This window comes from Aquarana catesbeiana, linkage group LG01 (genome assembly GCF_042186555.1).
Source record: "Aquarana catesbeiana isolate 2022-GZ linkage group LG01, ASM4218655v1, whole genome shotgun sequence".
NCBI lineage: Eukaryota > Metazoa > Chordata > Amphibia > Anura > Ranidae > Aquarana > Aquarana catesbeiana.
Genome location: NC_133324.1, coordinates 261,108,975 through 261,127,416, shown reverse-complemented (window position 1 = coordinate 261,127,416; position 18,442 = coordinate 261,108,975). Strand labels below are relative to the sequence as shown.

At 39.5% G+C, this 18,442-nt stretch overlaps 1 protein-coding gene across 23 annotated transcripts in view; it reads left to right on the top strand.

Moving 5' to 3' along the window:
* Nucleotides 1–18,442, top strand: part of RIMBP2 (RIMS binding protein 2) — an 883,237-nt gene that overhangs the window by 641,522 nt on the left and 223,273 nt on the right. For all 23 annotated transcript variants that reach the window (XM_073628097.1, XM_073628121.1, XM_073628271.1 and 20 more), the window contains 2 exons: nucleotides 8,996–9,100; nucleotides 11,946–11,996. In XM_073628097.1, the coding sequence (XP_073484198.1) occupies nucleotides 8,996–9,100; nucleotides 11,946–11,996 (156 nt within the window). The remainder of the gene's footprint in view (nucleotides 1–8,995; nucleotides 9,101–11,945; nucleotides 11,997–18,442) is intronic.

Here is an 18,442-nt window from a genome sequence, read left to right as displayed (position 1 = left end):
ATGTCATGCTACAGCTGTCTACTGCACGAAGGCAGGAAGGACATTTGTCATGCATGAAATGTGTAGTTTTCCACTGTTGTTAAAGTGTTTTAATCAAGGGCTGTCAACAGTATCAAGTGTCAGCTGCTTATTATGTGTACACATAATGTCTCTAATCAGCCACTTTTGAAACCATAGCTTACTAGTCCCCATTTGCAAATCTTGTCCTTTAACTTTCTGCTTGCTCAGAGATAAAGGTGTGTTTCTGCCTGTCTTCATATTTTAGCCTGTAATTATCTCAACAGAAGTCTAAATTGAGCTAAAACAAACTTTAATCGCTGAGTCATTTTTCTTACAGGCAGCTTTATGCTGAACAACAATATACAATAGATTGTTGTAAATAAAGTCAATTAACTACCATGATTATTATATTTTTGTGTTTCAAACATTTTATTGAAACTTTAACAATGAAGAATACCATGGATATATGTGCATATCACAGTTCTCCTTGCATCTGATCGATCTTAAGAAAATTGAATAGATATAACCACTTGCCAACTGCCTAACTGGGAATTTGCATCATTACTTTGACATTTAATACCGGGGTTATGGCTGAAGCTATATGCCATAACCTCAGTATTAAATTTTTTCTGCAGCCCCCACTCTTTCCTATAAAAGTGATCTGAGCGGCTAATTAGCTCACTTTTAAATTAAGTAATTTTATAGCAAAAATTAAATAAAATAAAGAAATAACTGTTAACTGGATAAGGTCTTGATCTAGTTTAGTTAAGTGTCAGTGTAGATATTAGTGTGTCAGTTACTGTCAGTGTCAGTTAGAGGCATGTGACAGTGTAAGTGTCAGTTAGTGTCAGTGTTGGTGGCAATTTAAGGGTCAGTGTGTTTTAGGTAAGAATATATATATATATATATATATATATATATATATATAGTGTATGTGCAGTTTGTTTAATGTCAGTGTGTTTAGGTAGGACAAAAGAAAAAAATAAATAAATGTGTACTATTGTTCCTTGGCCCTCCTATAAGTACAAAGAACAAATAACACACATATATGTTGTATTGCCGCCATTGTCAGGAGTAGGAAAAGTTATTTTGCAAGTTTTTTTAAGTTTTGGTACATGGTAATGACATAAAAATAAACAACTAAACTTTAAAAAATTAGTTTTTTGCTATTTTGGGGTAGTTTTCCTTATATAATCAAAATAATGAGATTTCCTTTCATTGCAAAATCAGGAGATATCCATTACCATTTCCAACCCCAGTTAGAAAAAAGCTGGGACACTGTGTAAAACCTACATAAAAAACAGAATGCAATGCAAATCTCATATGCTCATATTTTATGCACAATAGAAAACATATCAAATGTTTAACCACTTCATCCCCAGAAGGATTTACCCCCTTAATGACCAGGCCACTTTTTGCTATACAGCACTGCGTCAATTTAACTGACAGTTCCTGCAACATTCTTTTTTTCCCACAATTAGAGCTTTCTTTTGGTGGTATTTGATCACCTCTGCGGTTTTTATTTTTTGCGCTATTAACAAAAAAAGACTGACAATTTAAAAAAAAAAAAAACATATTTTTTACTTACTGCTATAATACATATCTGAAAAAAATATAAAAAAAAATGTATTCATCAGTTTAGGTCAATATGTATTCTGCTACATATTTTTTGGTAAAAAAGACGCAATAAGTGTATATTGATTGGTTTGCGCAAAAGTTATAGTGTCTACAAAATAGGGGAAAGATTTAGGGACTTTTTATTTTTTTAATTGTTTTTATTAGTAATGGCGGGGATCAGTGATTTTTAGCGGGACTGCGACATTGCTGCGGACAAATCTGACCCTAAGTGTCACTTTTTGGTGACCAGCGACACCAATATGGTGATCAGTGCTATAAAAATGCACTGATCACTGTGTAAATGGCACTTGCAGGGAAGGGGTTAACACTAGGGGGCGATCAAGGGGTTAAGTGTTCCCTAGGGAGGCGTTTCTAACTGTTAGGGGGATGGACTGACTGGGAGTACAGAGAGATCGCTGTTCCTGATCGCTAAGAACAGCTAATCTCTCTCTCCTCCCCTGTCAGAACGGTGATCCGCCTTGTTAAAATTGGCAGAACCCTGTTCTGCCTCTTATCACTGTGGTTGCTGGTGGCCGGCCCCCGGTGTCATGCGCATGCCAACAGTACCACATGCACAGACCGACGTACAGGTACACCGGTTTGTGCAGCAGAGCCGCCTTGCTGCAGTATATATGCGGAAGGCAGTCGGCAAGTGGTTAAACTGAGAAAAATCTATTTTAAGAATAAAATATGGTAGTTTTAAAATGTATGGCAGCAACATGTCTCAAAAAAGTTGGGACAGGGAAACAAAAAGCTGGCAAAGTAAGTGGTACTAGCAAGAAAGAGCTGGAAGAACATTTTGCAACTAATTAGGTTAATTGGCAACAGGTTAGTAACATTAATGGGGATAAAGTCAGAGTGTCTCAGAAGTAAAGAAGGGCAGAGGTTCAGCAATCTGTGAAAAGCTGCATCTAAAAATTGTCGAGCAATTTCAGACTAATGTTCCTCAATGTAAAATTGCAAAGACTTTAACCACTTGCTGACCATTATAGTGCGGCTGGTCGGCACGTTCCCGCGAACCGTCGTAGCTGTAGATCTGCCCTTTAAGCGGGGATAGCAGGAGCATGATGACCGCCAGCTACTCGCGATCCTGGGCACGAGAGCCAGAACAGGGACGCTAGGAACAACGATCTGTCATCTCCTCTAGTAAGTCCCATCCCCCTACAGTTAGAACACACACGAGGGAACACAGTTAACCCCTCAATCGCCTCTAGTGTTAACCCCTTCCCTGCCAGTGACATTTACACAGTAATCAGTGCATTTTTATAGTACTGATCGCTGTATAAATGTCAGTGGTCCCAAAAATGTGTCAAAAGTGTCTGATCTGTCAGATAATGTCGCAGTCCCAATAAAAATTGCTGATCACCGCCATTACTAGTAAAAAAAAAAAAATAATAAAAATGCCATAAATCTTATCCCTATTATGTAGACGCTGTAACTTTTGCGCAAACCAATCAATATACGCTTATTGCAATTTTTATTACCAAAAATATGTAGAAGAATACATATCAGCCTAAACCGAGAATTTTTTTTTTTTTTTAAATTGGGGATATTTATTATAGCAAAAAGTACAAAATACTGTGTTTTTTTCAAAATTGTCGCTCTTTCTTTGTTTATAGTGCAAAAAATAAAAACCACAGAGATGATCAAATACTGCCAAAAGAAAGTTCTATTTGTGAGAAAAAAGGACAACAATTTTGTTTGGGTACAGCGTTGCACGACCGCGCAATTGTCAGGTAAAGCAAAGCAGTGCCGTATCGCAAAAAATGGCCTGGTCATTGAGCAGCCAAATCTTCCAGGGCTGAAGAGGTTAAATATATCATCCTCTACAGTACTTAATATCATCAAAAGATTTCAAGAAACTGGAGAAATCTCTCTGCACAAGGGCCAAGGCTGAAAACATGATATTGGTTGCCCATGATCTACGGACACTTAGGCAGCTCTGCATTAAAAACAGGCATGATTCTGTGATGGACATCATTGCATTAGCTCATTCTTGCTAAATTAACTGTGTGTAACCACAGTTCATCGTGCCATCCAAAAATGCAAGGTAAAGCTCTATCATACAAAATAGAAGTCATGTGAACCTGTGAACATCCGCGCTAGCTAAATAAAAAAAGTCTAAATAATTAGTGAAAGAAAAAACACTTGCTAGCACAGGTCAACAGATACTAACCAAATCAATAAATTGAAACAAAAGTGCAGCGCTTACTATATTCAAACTAAGAATAAGTGTAAGATTACAAATGGTGATATAAAACAGTCCATAAAGCAACCCATAACATTGTGTGAATAGAACTCAGAAAAAGTCCACAGATGTGCAAAAAACAGATGATGCGTCCCAAAATGACTCCAAGACAAAGAGATATAGGTAGGTAAAAGCTCCCCAAACATCCAGTGGAAGTGAATGTAAAATTACCTGCTTACCAAAAGTTGTTGGCTTTCAAATAAATGATAAGCCAAAAAACTTTTTTAGGGGATAAACCCCAAACTATTTCACAGTGATTGGAACAGCTTCAAGCTCTCATGGCTCCTCAAACCCACACTCAGTATAGGAGGGCATATAGGACATAAAGACTCATAGTGGCGTATGTACTGTATCAATGTAACGGCTGTGGTAAATAAACCTCCTTATGAACAATATGATTATAGTAAGCGCTGCACTTTTGTTTCAAAATAGAAGCCATGTCATATGCTCTCATCCAGATGCCATCTTTTTCAGGGAAGGCATTGCATATTTCAGCGGGACAATGCTGAACCACATACTGCAACTATGACAACAGCATGGGTTCATAGTAGAAGAGTCTGGGTACTTAAATGGCCTGCCTGCAGTCCAGACCTTTCACCAACTGAAAACATTTGGCACATCTTGAAACAATGGGAGAAAAACAAGGTGCGCCAAAAACTAAGTGCAGCAGGAGATGCAACAAATGGTATATTTAATTAAAATCAGCCAAATGGCTACTCACACTAATATAAAGCTCAATAGGCATATAACAGTATAATACTGTGGTCACTCAGCGGGTCCCCGGTGGATGGTGGTATGTAGATTGTAACAGGAGAGCAGAGGAACAACCGGCCGGACATCCGTTGTGTCATCTCAGAATCAGCATGGAACACACTCGGAGTCACAGCGGAAGTGACGTCAGAACATGGAGATAATGTTTCAAAGCATCCGCTTCTTCATCAGATCTAAATGGCTATGAGATCAATAGCCATGTTCTGACGTCATTTCCGATGCGACTCCGAGTGTGTTCCATGCTGGTTCTATATATATTTAGCAGAGAATCTAGAGAATAAAATAGGGATTGTTGCAATAGTTTATATCACACTGTAAGTGCCCATTCACACAGGGGCAACACGACTTCCAGCGCGACTTTGGGAGGCAACTTGGACACGACTTGAGTATGAATCACAGCACGACTTGGGGCAACTTACAACACAACTTGAAGTCGCCTCCAGGACAGGGAACTTTACAAGTGGCCAATCAGAGCTTATCAGCTGTGTGTGAGAAGGAGGGGGCTGGCTGTTTAGTGGAGGAAATTACTTTCTGTTTCCTTTCTGCTTCCTGTAAAGTTGCCTCAGTATGAACAGTGATCAGACTTGGAGGCAACTTCCATTGAAATCAATGGGTACAAGTTGCCTTCAAGTCAGATTGAAGTAGTACAGGAACCTTTTCTGAAGTCGGAGCGACTGCAGTAGTGTACATTAAGACGGATCCATTCACTTACATTGATTTTTTCATGTAGCGCGACTTGAGGCGACTAGGGGCGACTTGAAGTCGGATCCAAAGTTGCCCCTGTGTGAATGGGCTCTAATTGCGCAGCGGTCTTTCAAATGCAATTTTTTGGGAAAAAAGACACTTTCATGAATAAAAAAAACTAAACAGTAAAGTTAGGCCAATTTTTTGTATAATGTGAAAGATGATGTTACGCTGAGTAAATAGATACCTAACATGTCTTGCTTTGAAATTGAGCACACTCGTGGAATGGCGATAAACTACGGTACCTAAAAATCTCCATAGTTGACGATTTAAAAAAAAAATGGTTACCAGGTTAGAGTTATGCAGCGTACACACAGTCGGACTTTTTGACCGGACTGGTCCGACGGACCGAGTCCGGCAGACAATCCGATCGTGTGTGGGCTTCATCGGACCTGCAGCGGACTTTTCCAGTCGAAAATCTGACGGACTTTAGATTTGGAACATGCTTCAAATCTTTACGTCGTAACTCCGCCGGACCCAGAAATCCGCTCGTCTGTATGCTAGTCCGACGGACAAAAACCGATGCTAGGGCAGCTATTGGCTACTGGCTATCAACTTCCTTATTTTAGTCCGGTCGTACGTCATCACGTACAAATCCGTCGGACTTTGGTGTGATCGTGTGTAGGCAAGTCCGTTCATTCAAAAGTCCATCAGAAGTCCGCTGAAAGTCCGTTGAAAGTCTGTCGGAAAGTCCGTCAGACCAGTCCGGTGAAAAAGTCCACCCGTGTGTACGCGGCTTTACAGAGTAGGTTTAGTACTAGAATTATTGCTCTCGCTCTGACGATCGTGGTGGTACTTCACATGTGTGATTTGAACACCATTTACATATGCGGGCGCGACTTACGTGTGCATTTTCAAAATTTTTTTTTTCTTATTTATTTATTTATTTTTTACCATGTCTCTTTAAAAAAAAAAAAAGAAAAATTTGATCACTTTTATTGCTGTCACAAGGAATGTAAACATCCCTTGTTACAGTAATAGGTGGTGACAGCTACTCTTTATGGAGGGATCGGGGGTCTAAAAAACCCTAAATCCCTCCTTTGCACTTAAAGTATTTAGATCGCCAAAAATGGTAATTCTGAATACCGTAATTTTTTTTTAATTCACCGCTATTAGCAGCCAAGTAAACCGGAAGTGACATTGTGACATCGCTTCCATGTTTACACATAGGAGACTGGAGAAGAAGCCGCTTCTGGCTTCCATCCAGTCTCACTCTAGCCGGCGGAAGTCCCTGATCATGGGTCGGGTCTCCCGTTGGGAGGGGAAGACGACGGGAGGGGGGGCGTCCCCTCTTGGTCCTTCGGGACAGCTTTTAGCCGAGCAAGTCAATGTGAATTGAACCCTGGAGCCCCTCGACCTGCCTGGATGAGAATCCTGAGTGACACCTGGGTGATCCTTTTAACAGGGTACAACGGGGTACAACACTGTCAGGGGCAGGGTACAACACTGTCACAATATAAATAAATATATATACAGTATATATTATTTTATAAATAAAAATTGCATATTAACATTATGTAGTCTTCACTCCGGCCAGAAGGTGAAGTTCTTGTCTCCTTTTTACATGTAAACAGTGTAGCTCTTAGCTTTGGAAAGAAGCCTGTTTGGTCATGTAGATAATGTTTCTTTGTAAAACAGTGTAAAAGGTTGTAGATATATAATAAAAGTAGATATAAAACAACAGCCTAAAAACATAAAGTAAGGCACATATAAAAAAAAGTACAGTTATGTATTAATTAAACATCATGAAATATAACTCGTGCAACTAATGTAAGTACCTGAATTTCTCTTGATTTCAGGCTCCTGAGGTCAAAACCAGTTATACTGGGAGACAGAGGGATTCACCTATGATAACTAGGCACTGTACATGCTGGCAGTAAGAGATGGCAGAGTAACTGAGAAATTACCTCATCCTTCTCATTCGCAGGCTGGGGATGTGGAGATGGCCAGGTTGTTTTGCTTAACTGCAATAAAAAAATATTAGGTCACAAACCTGGCTGTGCTGTCTGGCAAGGCTGTGTAAATCTCAGGACTGGGTGTTTAATTAGCTGTTTGCTTGGAGATCAGTTGTAAATAAAATAGATTTGCACCCATTATAGTTTAACCACTTGCCACACCATGATGTACCCACACGTCGCAGGAACTTTCAGTGGTTATACCAGGATGATGCCTACAACTGCAGGCATCATCCTGGTATTGTTTGTTTCAGCTGGTGGAGCACTTTTATGTAAAAGCAATCTTAGCGGCTTAGTAGCTGCTGGATTCCTTTTAGAAGCAGTTGGAGGGGGTCCCCCCCTCCTGCAGCCTTTTGCCTCTTTCCCGGGCTCTCCCATCCCACTACAGAACCCAGGACTGCAACCAGCTGACCATAGAGCTGATTGGGGACTGGAATGGCTCCGGTCATCTCTAGGGTCTAAAAAACTGGAAGGAACAAGTATTTTGTCACTTCCAGTTTTGCCAGCTGTAAACAAACCATTACTAGTTTAAAAAAAGCTTTGGATCACGCCGATCACGCCGATCTTTGTATGATCCAAAGCTTTTAAGGGCAGAGCAGAGAGCTAGGAGCAGAGCAGAGCGGAGAGCTGACTTCTGTTCGACGAGCATTCTGGAAAACGAGCAGCCGACTGTCTCTCAGCCAATGGCAGAGAGTGCTGATCGGAGTGTTCTGTTTCAGAACACAACAGCTTAGCGGTGGAGATCGCTGTACTAACTTTGGATAGTTAGTACAGCTGCTCCGACTAGAGCTGTCAGGTTTTTGTTTCGTTCAACCCGCTGGACGTATGCAATTTTAAAGCGTGACATGTTTGGTATCTATTTACTTGGTGTAACATCATCTTTTATATTTAACCAAACAATTGGGGATTATATTGTGTTTTTCTGCATTTAAATTAAAGTGTATTTTGGTCCTAAAAAATTTTGTTTGAAAAACCTCTGTGCAAATACCGTGTTACATAAAAAATTGCAACACCCACAATTTTATTCTCTAGGGTCTCTGCTTTAAAAATAGGTTTTTTAGAAAAAAATACAGATTTTTACATGTGTGAGAGAAGTGTCAGAAAAAGGCCTGGTCTTCAAGTGATTAAAGCTATTCTGTCACATTTGTTCTTAAAGCAACCTGTTAAAAAAGAGTATTATTTCTTACCAGTCCTGCCTCCCTTGCTTTCAGTCTTCTCTCACTTGTGGATATACTCTGACTGATGACTCTCCCAAGTATGTCAGATGCCTTTGCCCGTGCTGTTTGCTCCATCTGCTGTCTGCTACATCACTACAACTGTACAGGCTCATAGTAGTGATGTAGCAGCCAGTGGAACCATGGGATGCTCTGCGTTGTCGTTCCACCGGCTGCTGCAAATCTGACACACTCTGAAATATTGGATAGTGAAGATCCTTCAGCTGGTGTAGCTCTGCAGGAGAGCGAAGATAGGAGACACAGGTGGCAGAAAAGGAAAGTCTTATTAATCTTCTTTTTCATGTTTTTTTTTTTTTTAGACTTCTTAATTGTTCCTTCACTATATCATAGTAGTGTCTTTTTTTATGATGAAATGTGCACTTGCTTCTAAAACTGACTCATGACATAAAACACAGGTAGATAACATTTTAAGTTCTTCTACACAGCATATGCGAGAGGCTGCAGAGCGGCGGCAACATCTGGAATTGGAGCATGAGCAAGCCTTGGCTGTTCTCAATGCAAAACAGCAGGAGATTGAGCTTCTACAGAAGGTAAGAGATCAATCAAGATGCAAATCAATATCAAAGCCATTTCTGTCTTCAGGGTATCCACAGGGAAAATGGATGTTTCTGTTTAATAAATATAACATTTACAGTTACCAGCAAACTGCTTGCCGACCTTTCTCATCTTGTTTCTAATATTTTTTAAGGTTATACTAATAGCCTTGAACAAATTGTGAGACATTCAAATGGCAAACCTTGGCTTAATCAATAATGTTTCAATGAAAACATTCATTATATTACCACTGTTAATTGTTACAATGTCTGTTGGCGAGTTCAAAAGTGTTTTCAACACAAACATGCCTCTTTCACCCTAGCTGTTTTTTTTTTCTTCGTCAAAAGATATTTGATTTCACTTCCCCCTGAAAAATAAGTGAATTTAATGCTAAACTCCAGGCAAATATAAAAGTCCTTAAATCAAGTTTTGCACAAAAACATCATAAATCACAGCTTCTCTGTGTTTCTTCCAAGGGTGGAAAGAACCTGAAATTCCAGGTCCCAGTATAAGCTAAAAATGTCCACCAACTCTACTACTAGAATATCAGGTTGACATCCCAGGGGCTGACAAAGCGCATTTTAAAGCTTTATTGTTGCCTCTGCAGGTTTCAAGAACTGTGCCACTAAAAAAAATATTAAGCTACTGCTGCAGGAATAAAGTGTAGGCATCTAGAGGTGCCTGAATATACCTGCAGCAGGCACAGCTTTGCTACATCCCGACAGTGATGAAACATTCCGGCTACACCCTGTCTTATGCATGTTCCAATTGCCTAGTGTGGAAGCTCCAAGACAACCTGGAAGTGTGGCAGCTTTGCCCCAGGATTCAGCCATAATGGCAAGTTATTAGAGACAAGTATGTGCAGGCAGCCCTAGGTGCATACATTTTACACCTTTAACAGTTTTTAATGTGTTTATTAATGTAGTGGTGCCCCGTGGGGTCGCTGCGTGTTCTAGCATCCACACATTTCACCCTGCTGGTCAGACATCCATTTTGGCACACTTTCCCAGACAATGAATAGTCTCTTGCTTGTTTTTGTTGTTTTTATTAGGGGATTAAACTTGGATGGGGAAAAGGGACATGGGATGCCCATATGATGAATGCTTCTCAAAGAAATCAAAGTTGGTTGAGTTTAGATTTGACAGTCTCTTCCTCTGCACATCTCCTCTAGCACACTCTTTGAGATCACTTGCTTCATTTCACTGCCCAAATCCAGGTTCCTGTCACCGTTAGCACAAGGCTAGGCCTCACTCTGAATAAGTCCTAACATTTTCCTAATAGCCCTTTACAGGCAGGGGTCTGCAGTCCCCTTTTAGATGAGAAGAATTATTGTGCTAACTGACACTTGGTGGACTGCTGCTCCCAGCACATCCGATGTAAATCCTACCAGCCCTCCCGGCTGCAACGACTTGACTCCATAACAAAACCACAGTCTCTCCCTCTAACTCCATATCCAAATCCTGGCATGTCTCTCTCGGAGCTTCACACTATGTTCCTCACTCACTGACCCCAGCATGGATCCCTCCTGAATGACTTTCACCGGCAATGCTCCCAACTGTCCTCTTCCTGCTCCTGTTCCAGGACACCTCTTAATGACTGTGTAATGAGAGGCTCCCTCCCAGCTCCCGAGCTCCAGGCCTGAGTTCACTCCCCCCAGAAAGGGGGTTCCCTCAGACCACGACAGTCTAACACTCCATCATTCAGTTCTTCCACCCGACAACTTCTCCCACAGCAGGCTGACCATGGATATATATATAGGAGGCTTGTCCCCTGCCAATCCTAGTTGGGGATTAGCCAGGGCTCCCACATACACCCCATGTCACTCCAGCTCTCTGCCCTGCCGCTTTTCCAGAACCTTCTTAAGAGGAGACGCCCAAGAGCTGAAACACATGTCAGTCACCTGCTGCTACACTAAACCATTCCTCTTCCCCCGATCAAAACAAACAGGCCTAGCTCACAGCATAGGCTTGCCTAAATTTACCTGCACTGACAGTACAAAATAAACCCACTACTCTAGTACCTACCTATGTAAGGTAGAGGGTGCTACATTTATTTAGTGACAGAGGCTTATTAGACTTGTGTAGACAGAGATAAATCTTCTCTTGTATCATGTTATTGCTGTAATTGTTTCATTTACCTATCATTTGGAAATTATTTAGATTTTTTACTATCTCTATTATTTAACTCTTTATAACTACTTAGGTTGTACAGTGCTATGTGATTTGGGTCAGTGATACAGAAGATATTAATACATACAGTAAATCATTTATAGTCATTTATAATACTAATACATTAGAACCCTTGTCTTATATGAAAGCTGAAAACAAAATGTTTGCAGTGGTGAACAGTTTCAGAGATTCTTCAGGTTGTAGAGGTTAATTTCCAAATTGAACACGCACATCCAAATCTTTGTGCCATTTCAGCCCTAAATGTAGTTGTTTACCGGAAGCTTTTTAAATTAAGAAGAATATTAGTCAAAGAAAAAAATACACTGATCTCCATTCTGTTTCGGTATACTGTGCGAGGCAGAAATTGATTTTACGCTCAGTGATAGATGGTACAGGGATTTTTAATCTGATATTTCTTATACTGCTTTATTGGAATAGGACAATAAGTGCTTTATAACTGTACCGTCAGGGGAGGAAATTATGGTTCTTATCTGTGAGCGAAGCATAACAGATGTTCTAACACCTGACTCGTTCTCAGCTGAGATTTTATGTATCTTTCTACTGGTTGCAGATTTTGACACCCTGTTAATGTACCAGATCAGTAATAAAAGTCCTTCCTTACCCAGAGCCTTATCTAAGTTAATGTTTCACTCTTTTTTTTTCTTATTTCTAGGCCCAGGTCGAAGCCAAGAAAGAACATGAGGGTGCAGTTCAGCTGTTAGAGGTGAGAAAGAACCAGCAGATATGTGTCACTCATTTTGAGAATCTATAAATTGAAAACCAGTAATAGATGGATAACACATGCTCAAACATTAACCCATACACACTGGGAAACACTAACATCGATTTAAAAATTATTATATTATTTCTGTTGTCTCAACTTTTTTAGTTGACCTGTTCTGCAAAGTTCAGTCAGGTCACTTCTTTAATTTCCGAACATGCACTAACAAAATGTCAGCTGGAATTTGATTGCTTTAGGCAACTAGGCTACTTTTTTTTCTCTTTTTTTTTTTTTTTAATATTAAATAGATGATAAGCAGTTCTTATGTCATTTTATAAACCATTCATGTAGTCTGTTCTGTTTCCTCTATAATAAATAAATGATATGCAGTTCTCTCATTTTATAGACCCTTCATGTGGTCTTTTAAAGGTTATCCTGTATTATTTTTGCTGCTAACACATTAGGCCCAGTTATGATGTAGTGCCAATGGTTTGGCATTTAACTGACAGATTTCAAATGAGAGGTTTAGTGATAAGTATTAAGAACAATTATTGCCCAATGCAGTTTCTGTCTTCATACAAATGCTAATGGACTTGAGAATTCAATAGGGTGAAGATGTGACCGCCACATAGTCACTGTTGGGCCTCACTTTCTCACAAGTGACATTATCATATATATTAAAATTGATTTCCTCCCCTTCGGCACAGAAGCTTGTAGCCAGTTACATTGGGGTTTCTTGCTTTCTTCCAGAGTAAAATCATTTGATGTAAAGAGTCACCTAAAAATGTAGTATTTTATTTTGAAAGGAGTACTGTATATAAATGCTCATATTTTAGCTTTGATAATCCAAGTATATTACATTGTCAACTTAAAAACGAACTTTACCCCATCCAGTAAATTGTAAAAAAGACACAGTTAAAAACATGTATTTACATGGTAATGGTAAGAAAGATACTTACTTTTTTATGCAAGCTGATCTTAACTTGCATTTCAGTCAGCTTATTTGGTGCTTCTTTTGTCCCATGTTATCATTTTTACTAAGAGCATCAGGTGATTCTGCCAAACTGGTGCATGCCCACCCAATGCTTGAGCTGGGGATTATATTACTTACACACTGCCAACACTATGGCAACATGTAAGCAATTCTCTAACTAGAGTGCTGGTATGGCAGCGTGCTAGCCAGGGAATAGTGTTTACATGTTGCAATAGTATCAACAATGTCACCAGAGCAGGTAGTGCCCAAGATGCGTGAAGATTTCTGGGATACATGACGTTTATATACCAGGAGTCTGTGGGCACTGAATGTCATTCGTGTCTAGATGAGAAATACCAAAGTTAGGGGTAGAGAGCAAAAAAAGCTATTTACAATTTTTTTTAAAATGTATGCAAATTAGTCAAATTTACAAATAATACTTTAAATATTTTAAAGCTTGCAAGAACTGAAGGTGATAAGACATTTTAAGTCTAGTCATCTATAAATACATTTTGTATAATTAGCAATTTCCGATTTTGTCAGTTGGCCGAACAACTCACACATTTTCAAGATCGGCTTAACATAGCTTGGGTTTGTTTTACATAAGCTGTGTGAGTTATTAAACCTGAATGTATATCACCTCACAGTTATTTTCTCATAAAAATGTTCAATTCACAAAAATAAACATTGCATAGGTTTAGACCTTTAATGCTTTGTACATAAATAGATATTTAGCTATTAAAAGCCTCTATTTTTCATTGATCTGTCTCTAATCACATATATTACTATTTTATCTCCAACTTAAATGGCTCTGTTTCCTCACAACCTCACATTAATCAGCAGTTAGAAGCTAGTGATAATTCTTGGAGTAATGTCCTGTTTGATAATACTTTGTGAATTGATCCCCTTACATTGTAAAGCCTTATGCGTACATGTTCCCAATCCTTGTTGGTCAGAGTTACCCAGGTACTTCCGCTGGACCAAAACAGCTGGAGTTTGTAAGGTTGAACTTGATGGATGTGTCTTTCTTCTTCTTCTTCTCCTCCTTCTGCTTCTTCTTTTTGTAATTATTATATTCTGTGTATTTTTGCCAATATATAAAAGTTTTCCCTTTAATTTCTGATATACACTGATATGCCAACAGTACCATAATATAGTATTATATCTAAATACAAACGAATAAAAAAAATAATCACTGACCACAAGTTGAACATGAAAGACATCAGTCTATTTTCAACCGTATAAGAGGAAAAGAACTTTGGAAGCTGTGCCAAAAAAAAGGCAGAGAGTGGGCAAGGAACTAGTCCCCAGTATTGACTGTGCATTCCCTGCAGCTAATCTTTCACCATTTACTGACTTATGATACTCTGTTCTGCACTGTGTCTGAGTGTGGAGGAAGCCATCTTGATAAAAGAAGGGCTTTGCTCCAGCAAGGGGAACATTGATCAGCACAGTATTTCAATGAATGTGTAAATTTCTGTTCTCATACCTCAGTAAATTGTCAAAACAGTGCATGTCCCGCTCTCCTAAGAGACACCAGCCGGGCACTCTAGTGCAGTCCACTCTGCTGTGCCCCTGTGTTCAATGGGCACATCAATTTCTGTTCTCAGACCCTAATAAACTACTTCAGGGCTTATTTGGATCTTATGCACAACAGCTGAAGTCAAGAAAAAGAGCACTGAATTAAATACAGTATGTATTATTCAATTCTAATACAGCAAAAAAAATGTATCCAGTGGGGTCTCACATCATCCCCCCCAAAAAAGAAAGAAAAATACCTGATTACAGTTGAAGGTTACATTTGAGGAGGACACAATGATTGATACTCCTGTCTTCTATCATAGCAACTCCATGCTCATGCAGACAGATTTGGGCCTGTAACAAACAGCTATCTGAAAACACAGTATTTTTAGGCATACAGCCATTATTTTTTATACTGATGTTAAATGCAGACCATTGTTTTCAGTGTGCCTGTACACACAGGCCCTTAAACATGCACTGCATTTAGATCAGTAAACAGAAAAAAACAGAAATCTGCATTGCTGGTCAGTATGTTTATGTGGGTATACACAAAAATACATCCATATATGCAAAAATACACACTTTTGCCACACTCCCTTGCTTAAAGGGGTTGTAAAGGTATAAATTTTTTCACCTTAATGCATTCTATGCATTAAGGTGAAAAAACTTTTGATAATACCGCCGCCCCCAGCCCCCCTGTTTTACTTACCTGACACCTCAAAAACTCGCCTGCGCGTTCCCGACCTCCATTCAGCCGATCAGCCTGGTCGCTGATTGGCTATAGTGGATGGATTGAGAGCAGCGCAGCCATTGGCTCGCACTGCTGTCAATCACATCCAATGACGCGGCGCGCCGGGGGCGGGGCCAAGTGATACAGCGTGCGGCTATAGCCGCCGGCTGTATCACGGGAGCGCGCCCGCAATAACTATCCACCATGCGAGGGAGCTCGCATTAAGGTGGCTAGTTATTGCGGGGAGGAGCCGAGACAGCCGCCGAGGGACCCCAGAAAAGTAGGTTCGGGGCCACTCTGTGCAGAACGAGCTGCACAGTGAAGGTAAGTATAACATGTTTGTTATTTTTAAAGAAAAAAAAAATACCTTTACAACCCCTTTAAAATAAAGCTAGAAGAAATTTTACACCTGTGTACACTTAGATATGTGCAAATATGCACAAATGCACATAAGTGCTGTACAGCCCATCCTCGTGCTTTTCTGCCAATAATGTCTGATATTCAAACATCTGTACTGGGTGCGAGTACCCTTACACATCTTTCACAAGTGATGCCAAAGTGCTTGAACCCCAGAACTGTGCATAGAGCCAAGGTTCCATGTAATGTATTATCTTACACACAGCACTGTCACTCAAATATAAACCAAAATAACAATAACGACACAATATATTTTTAAAATAAATGTCCGCTATACTTCTACTATTGTTTTGTGTAAGACTGCTGCTGTTCATCAAAAAAGCATAAATTGGTTATTTGTCACACATGTAATAATTAATCCACAGCGCTGTCCTAATCCTTTGCAGACAAAATACCAATCTGTACATTTATCTCTAAAAAATGTCCAAATGAGAATATTTATGAACTAGAACATTATAACTGTGATTAGTCAAAAAATCTTAAGTGATTCATCGCTGCCTCTGTTATCCAATCAGCCATTCCTTTGAAAGACTCCAGGGTACTTGACAGAGTTGACCTAGAAATCACTAAACATCCAAAGAAGTGATAAAGTGCCATCTTTGTATAGCTATTTGTATCTAATCTTTGTGGGCCATTCTACTCAGGACTGCAGAGATGTGATGAAAGGCCAGTAGGAGCGCCCTGCTTCCTCAAAGTTTTGGCTGAAAGTCTTCCCTTCAGAAGGTCTCCCTCCCTTGGTCACCCTCCTGCAAAAATGAACCCTCACTTCACCAACCAAAGTAACAAATGTGGGAAATCTTTCTCTCCAGCCAAAAAAATATACAGTAATTCCCCTGTCAGCATACTTGTAGCACTAGGCTAATGCACAACATTGTTTCTCTTTCAATCAAGAAAGTAACAATTACCACAAATGTATGCTTTTAAACATTTCATGAAATTAACCAAATTTGTTTTAACCTTCCACCGATAATACATTTTAACAGTTTCACTGATCTCTAGTCTGTGATGTTCAATAGTTTAGAGAGCCTATAATCTGGTTTTCAGTCACTGAAATTGTGTGAAAACTGGATGAGCCAGCATTTACATATTACATTAAATGATTTACAACATGCATGTGTATGTATGCATATACAGTGCCTTTAAAAGTATTCACACCCCTTGAAATTTACCACATTTTGTCATGTTTCCACCAAAAATGTAAATGTATTTTATTAAGATTCTATGTGATAGACCAACACAAAGTGGCACATAATTGTGAAGTGGAAGGAAAATGATAAATGGTTTTCAAACTTTTTTTACAAATATATATATCTGAAAAGTGTGGCGTGCATTTGTATTCAGCCCCCTTTACTCTGATACTCCTAACTAAAATCTAGTGGAACCAATTGCCTTCAGAAGTCACATAATTAGTAAATAGAGTCCACCTGTGTGTAATTTAATCTAAGTATGAATACAGCTGTTCTGTGAAGCCCTCAGAGGTTTGTTATAGAACTGTAGCGAACAAACAGCATCATGAAGGCCAAGGAACACACCAGACAGGTCTGGATAAAGTTGTGGAGACGTTATAAGGAGGGTTAGGCTATACAAAAATATCCCAACCTTTGAACATCTCACAGAGCACTGTTTATTCCATCATCCAAAAAAGTATGGCACAACCACAAACCTACAAAGACATGTCCGTCCACCTAAACTGACAGGCCGGGCAAGGAGAGCATTAATCAGAGAAGTAGCCAAGAGGCCCATGGTAATTTTGGAGGAGCTGCAGAGTTCCACAACTCAGGTGGGAGAATCTGTCCACAGGGCAAACTATTAGTTGCACACTACACAAATCTGGCCTTTATGGAACAGTAGCAAGAATAAAGCTATTGTTCTAAGAAAGCCATCAGAAGTCTTGTTTGCAGTTTACAAGAAGCCATGTGGGGGACACAGCAAACATGTGGAAGAAGGTGCTCTGGTCAGATGAGACCAAAATGTAACTTTTTGCCCTGGAAGCAAAACGTTATGTGTATCAGAAAACTAACACTGCACATTACACTGAACACACCATCCCCACTGTGAAACGTGGTGGTGGCAGCACCATGTTGTTTTCTTCAGCAGGGACAGGGAAGGTAGTCAGAGTTGATGAAAGGATGGATGAAGCCAAATACAGGGCAATCTTATAAGAAAACCTGTTGGAGTCTGCAAAAGGCTTAAGACTGGGGTGGAGGTTCACTTTCCAGCAGGACAACGACCCTAAACATACAGCAAGAGCTACAATGGAATGGTTTAGATCAAAGCATATTCATGTGTTAGAATGGCCCAGTCAAGTCTAGACCTAAATCCAATTCTGTGGCAGGACTTGAAAATTGCTGTTCGAAAATTGCTGTTCGGATGCTGTTCGCATCCAACCTGACAGAGCTTGAGCTATTTTCCAAAGAATAATGGGTTTTGCTCTCTAGATGTGCAAAGCTGATAGAGACATACCCAAAAAGACTTGCAGCTGTAATTGCAGTGAAAGGTGGTTCTACAAAGGCTGAATACAAATGCACGCCACACTTTTCAGATATTTATTTGTAAAAAAAGTTGAAAACCATTTATCATTTTCCCTTCTCTTCACAATTATGTGCCACTTTGTTTTGGTCTATCACAAAAAACCCAATAAAATACATTTACATTTTTGGTTGTAACATGACAAAATGTGGAGTATTTCAAGGGGTATGAATACTTTTTCAAGGCACTGTATAAATATTATGTACAATAATACGTGTTTGCCTACTAGCTAATTTTTGTAATAAAGATAGCTTTTTCTACAGCACCTGGTCACATAAT